This window comes from Eufriesea mexicana, unplaced genomic scaffold (assembly GCF_001483705.2).
Source record: "Eufriesea mexicana isolate 0111107269 unplaced genomic scaffold, ASM148370v2 scaffold5394, whole genome shotgun sequence".
NCBI classification, from domain to species: Eukaryota; Metazoa; Arthropoda; class Insecta; order Hymenoptera; family Apidae; genus Eufriesea; species Eufriesea mexicana.
In genome coordinates, this window is record NW_016913324.1 from 129,675 (window position 1) to 135,888 (window position 6,214).

The 6,214-nt window shown below is 38.9% G+C and overlaps 1 protein-coding gene across 7 annotated transcripts in view; it reads right to left on the reverse strand.

The window, feature by feature from the left end:
• Rgl (Ral guanine nucleotide dissociation stimulator-like) overlaps positions 1–6,214 on the reverse strand; it is a 70,290-nt gene that overhangs the window by 2,504 nt on the left and 61,572 nt on the right. For all 7 annotated transcript variants that reach the window (XM_017906467.1, XM_017906469.1, XM_017906464.1 and 4 more), the window contains 3 exons: positions 1,953–2,057; positions 1,091–1,520; positions 53–675 (listed from right to left, as the gene is read on the reverse strand). In XM_017906467.1, the coding sequence (XP_017761956.1) occupies positions 53–675; positions 1,091–1,520; positions 1,953–2,057 (1,158 nt within the window). The remainder of the gene's footprint in view (positions 1–52; positions 676–1,090; positions 1,521–1,952; positions 2,058–6,214) is intronic.

Sequence of the window (6,214 nt, forward strand, 5' to 3'; positions counted from 1 at the left end):
ATTTTTGCCTCGTCTTAATCCATCGATACGATAAAACGATAATTACACTTACGCCCGCATGAGTATTTTGCTTCTGGAACAATTTCTGCAAGTGCCTATCGCTTCTCCCGGCAGTGTCCGCAAACTTGGCCGTACCCTCCTTAATTAAAAGCTCTCGCTGTGTCCACGCGTTGTTCTCCTCCGAGAAGATTCTCTCCAGTTCCCTGAATAGCTCGTGCTTCTCCCTGGGCATACACTGCCAGCACTTCTCCAACCTATACACGGGGTTACTCTGTAGACCGGACACGATAGCCTTCAGGCTACTAAAATTCTTCAGCACGCGTAGCTCTTGAGCAATGTCAATCCACGTCTCGAGGATCCTCGCTCGCTCTTGAGGCTTCGTTGTCGGATCCATCAGTATCGTGGATATGACTCGAAGCGAAACAGCGTTGAACTGATTCACGGTCGCCAAAACGGTGGCTGCGTCGTGACTCCTCGAACGATCCCTTCTAGACCAGACAGCGCCTAGACACTGGTGGGCCACGAGCTTCTTGAACACCTCGGCGTCCATCCGGGTCAACTGCTCGGCGAAATGTCGATGCGGAACTTCCGGGAAACTGTAGTTCGCCCAATGATCCATGATAGGATCTGGGGAACCGCGTGGTAGTCGACCATTGTCGTATACCATGCACGAATCTGGAAAAAGGATAACGTATGTAGGCCAAACTCTTACGAATCTAATGACAATGAAAACGGAATAAATTGAACGTATATGTCGGTTCTTTGAACGATACTTCTTCGAACCGTTAATGAATCAAACAAACGGGGCGTAATGAGCTATATCACGTATCTGGAGAAACACCAAATTGCGATAGGCGGTATGATAAATACGCAGCTGACGCGTAATGTCACGGAACTGACGAATGAAATGCGTCATACGGTACACGTGTTGCTATGACACAATGCTGCTATATCGTTGGACGAGAACTATTCAGGAAGTTCAAAAGGACCAGTTACTGTACCCAAGTTATTATATTTTTAATTTGGAAACGAAGAAGTATATACAAAGTGTGTCATCGGTATTGAACGAAGCACAGATAAATCTGCTTACCTATCTGATCTTCACGCTGAAACCTGTGCAACCGATGCCTTGCCTTGAGCTCGAGTTCCGAGCCTGGAAGCCGCCGATGCGTGAAATCCAAGAGTCTACTGAGCAGCGGATGACTCGGAGGCGACTTCCAATCGCCGGGATAGGCGTCCAACCAGACGTGAAGAGCCTGCACCAGTGTCTTCCGATGCTGTTCACCTGTCAGGGCTCCGGATCCTTCGTCGAGGGCATCGTACCTCGCCAACAATAGCTCCAGCACTTCTCGCGGGGTCGTGAATGCACGATATGTCGCCAAAAAGACATTGATGTACGTAGACTCGAGTTCCCCATCGTCGTTCGCCAGGCTCTCCACCAAACGTTGCACCGTGCCCGCTTTCAGGAAACGCACTCTCACCGTCTCCCATTCCAAGTGAGAAATCTCGTCGTCCGAATCCTGCGGAGGGAAAATTTCTTAAATTACTATGTTGAAAATTTCTTAAATTAGTACAATGAAAATTCGTAAATCCGTGGACTAAGGCTTGGAAAATTCAATAACCCGATAGTAAGAGGAGTCGAATATTAAAGAAGTTTGCAAATTTGCAACTTTGAAAATTTCAAAATAACCAAAATTCGGAAATTTGCAACTTTGAACATTTCAAAATAACCAAAATTTGGAAATTCGCAAATTTGCAACGTTGAAAATTTCAAAATAACCAAAATTTGGAAATTTGGAAATCTGGAAATTTGGAAATTTGGGAATTTAGAAGTTTGGAAATCTAGAAATTGGGGAATTTGGAAATTTGTGAATTTGGAAATTTGGAAATTTCAAAAATCAGAAATTCGGAAATTAGAAATTCGGAAAGCTATGAAATAGATGATTTCTTACCGATGCAGAGAGACTCCTGGTCGGCCTGTGATAGCGGACCTTCTTCAGGTACACCGTGTATATAACGCCATCGCCCCTTTCCTCGCCCCATAAACGCCACGTGGGCTGTAAAGTAAAAGCAAATGGGAAAAGTTAGGGCAAGAAAGAGGCAGACATGCGACGGGGGATCTGTGAGGACGGCAACACAACGGGCCACGCGGCAAAAGCGCCGGGGGTTGATTTACGCTACTAATTTCACGAGCTACCCCCTGTCATGCGCAACCATCTCTCTAATGGGGACGAGCTAATCAATGGACGTCGTGCACTCGGCAGATTTATCGAAATAATTGACTTCCAACTCGAAATTGACCTCGGCCGTCCATTTCACGGCTTGAATCGCGATTAACCGGATGAAACGCTTTATCCTCGCGGTCTGACCATCATCCCTTCTCTTCCCGTCAGTTGCCTTGTATCGAGTTACAAAAGTTAATCGTCCGAATAATTTTCTCTCGTCGTTTTGTCCTTTTTTCCTAAACAATTGGCGAGGCTGAATCAACTACAGCGCGAATTAACGTAAAACGTACAGATTTGCGTACAGATGAGAAGATTTATGTCGCGACTTATTGTTAATCGCTTCCTCTCAATTTATCATGGCCGATCGTAACGATCGCGCCTTTCATACAAAGTTTATAATAAAAATGAAGAAATCGACAAATTTTGCATTACCACAAAAGAAAAATAATTATAAACGAAATCTATGGAAGTGCGTTTATAAAAAATCTATAAATTACCAAAATTATTGTTAATAACAAATTGTTTACAACGTAAGTTTATAATAACAGTAGAAAAATTAAAGAGTTACTAGTTATTACGTGAACTTACGACGAATTCATATGAAAATATATCTACAATTTACAAAAATGTCTATAAATTATTACACCAATTGTTAATAACAAATTAATATTGTCAATAATAAATTGTTCGCAATGTAAATTTCTAATAAAAGTGAAAAAATTTATAAATTATTGGCTATAACATGACTTTGATAACGCACTTTTGTCAAAATGTAGCAATAATTTGCAAAAATGTTTATAACTTATTACACCGATTGTTAATAACAAATTAATATTGTTAATAACAAATTGCTCGCGATATAAATTTATGGTAAAAGTAAAAAAAATTAATAAATTATTGGCTATGAGAGCGGAACTTTAATAATTACTAAAATCCGCGAAGTTCGAAAATTTCCGATCGGGGTGGGGATTCGGCCGATCGGCGGCTATATAAAGGGCGACGCGACGCAGCATAACTTATTTGCCGGTTTGGCATCGGGAGTGTAACATATAACTATTTTCGTGTGCGGGAACGGGGGAGAGGTCCGAGTGAGGTTGGGGCTGGCCACCCCACCCACACCTCACCCCTTAAACAATTTACTAATAATTTTTCTTATTTTCAGCTAACATTTGCCGGTTTAGCATCGGGAGTGTAACATATAACTATTTTCGTGTGCGGGAACGGGGAAGAGGTCCGAGTGAGGTTGGGGCTGGCCACCCCACCCACCCCTCACCCCTTAAACAATTTACTAATAATTTTTCTTATTTTCAGCTATTAATTATTTTTTATTTTTTCAGGTATTAATTATTTCTTTTTATTTCAGATGTTATTCTTTGTTTATTCTTATTTATATTCGAACATTCGAATATTTCGTATAATATTCGAATGTTTCGTATTCATCGTTGGTTTCTTTATCTCTCATCATTGGGTTATTTGTATCTCATTTTTGGGTTGTTCATCTCTCATCTTTGGGTTATTAATAATTTTCTATTTCAGGTCTAATCTATTTTTCTTTCAGGTCTTAATTATTTTTTTTCTTTTCAGATTTTAATAATTCACTTTCATATTTATTCGAATATTTCGTATAATATTCGAATGTTTCATCGTCGGTTTCTTTATCTCTCATCATTGGGTTATTTGTATCTCATTTTTGGGTTGTTCATCTCTCATTTTTGGGTTGTTCATCTCTCATCTTTGGGTTATTAATAATTTTCTATTTCAGGTCTAATCTATTTTTCTTTCAGGTCTTAATTATTTTTTTTCTTTTCAGATTTTAATAATTCTCTTTCATATTTATTCGAATATTTCGTATAATATTCGAATGTTTTGTCATTGGGTTATTTCTGTCTTGCTCCTTCCACATTGTTAACCTTCATGGTTTCTATTCGTTCGTTTTCTTTCCTCGTACTAATCCGTTTCCTTCCAGGTTTATATTGACAATAATATATTCTGTTTTAGCTTGTAGGGTTTTTAAGATTCTCAAGTTTTCTCGAGACTTCATTTGGGGCATATGAATGGACCACGCGGCATTTAGACTTAAGTAATAATAAGATAGACGCCTAGACTAAGTAACATGTGCGTGCTATCTGTACAAAGGTAAGCTACCTAACTTGGAGCGAATATATCCCTTTGATATTTTTCCTCTTTTATCCCTGTCGTTTACCAGATAGAACATAATTGTTCTCGCGATAATCGCGATTGTTCTTAAGTACCGACTAGCCTGCGCGACGTACTCTCGTGTACTCGGCAACTTTGCGTCTCATAAGTCATCCTCACGATTCGTCTCCGACACTCATTTCCAGCCACTGTCAATCCCGTCATGCATCGGGTTCCAGGGTGGCCCTCGGGTCACTGTTTCTACTGGAATCGATGCGGGGGCCCAGCGCCCCGGTCGTTCGCGACTGGGGTATGGGCCTGCAGTTGGACGGGCATAGTGTCTACGGTCAGACCACTTGGGATGATTAATTTCTACCCCTTGGGGCAGGGACACGAAGTGTCTGTCTGGCTTGCAAGGCCCCGCTGGACCCTCGCATCGACTCTGGGAGTTTCATCGGTTCGGGGACTATCCTTGGTTCAAGTGTAAGTCATGACGAGAACGGCAGTGACTGGACTTAGACTAGGCCCGATCGGGAGGGTGCCGAGGTACGAAGTTGTCTTGTACACGGGAATACGTCTCGTATGCTAGTCGGTCTTTCGAATAATCGCGAATTCGTTCGGGCGCGTCGCTATTTTTCACTTGCTCGCGTCTTTCATTCCCTATTTTTATGGGAACTTAGAAATATTAGAGTCTATTGAAATAAATTATCTTAGCGTTGCGACAGTAGAGTATTAGTATACCGAATCGAAGTCCCTTTTGTAAGACACGATATTTAATAAAGTGTCAGTAGCTTCACTTTAACTTAGTTCGCTCCAAGTTAGGTTAGGCTACCTTTGACACAGGTAGCACCAGTAGGCTGCGCCACTAGGGTGCATGTCGGGTCTCGATGCGTAGCCACCTCCTCGTGGTGAGACCTGGTAATTGGTATCGTTTTCCAAAGAATAATTTTTGGAAAACGATACCAAGCTAAGAGCTACGCACAAAGTTTAATATATTTCCTATCTTTTGTAAATTTTCGATGTTTCAGTTAAACATTTGACGATTTTTGTGGCTGCGAGAGGTAAGTGGACGGAATTTCATTGGCAATGACGTCATTCAAATACACTTATAATTCATAAAAATGTATAAATAATCCAATATCTTATTAATAATAAATTGTCCATAGCGTAAATTTATAATACAAGAAAAGAATTAATTCACTGGTTATTACTTGAACAATATCATGCTAATGTTTAAAAGTACCTATAATTTGCAAAAGTGTAAAAATTATTAAACTTATTTCTAATAACAAATTGGTCACAACGTAAATTTATAATACAAGTGGAAAAGTTACTAAATTATAGGCTATTACTAGTATACATAACGTATTTGCGTGAAAATGTATCTATAATTAGCAAAAAGTTAATAAATTACTACATTTATTGTTAATAACAAATATTTTGCAACGTATATTAACGATAAAAGTAAAAAAAGTTAATAAATTATTAGCTATTACTTAAACAAACTACGTATTTGTGTTGAAATATATTCGTAACTTACAAGAAGCTAATAAATTAGTAAATTTATTGCTAACAGCAAATTAAAATTGTTGATGAGAAATAGTTTGTAACGTATATTAACGATAAAAGTCAAAAAAGTTAATAAACTATTAGCTACTACTTAAACAAACAACGTATTTGTATTAAACTGTATTCGTAACTTACAAAAAGATAATAAATTAATAAATTTATTGTTAATAACAAATTAAAATCGTTGGTAACAAATAGTTTGCAACGTATATTAACGATAAAAGTCAAAAAAGTTGATAAATTATTAGTTATTACAGCGGAAAGGTAACTTTTAAAGGAATCGG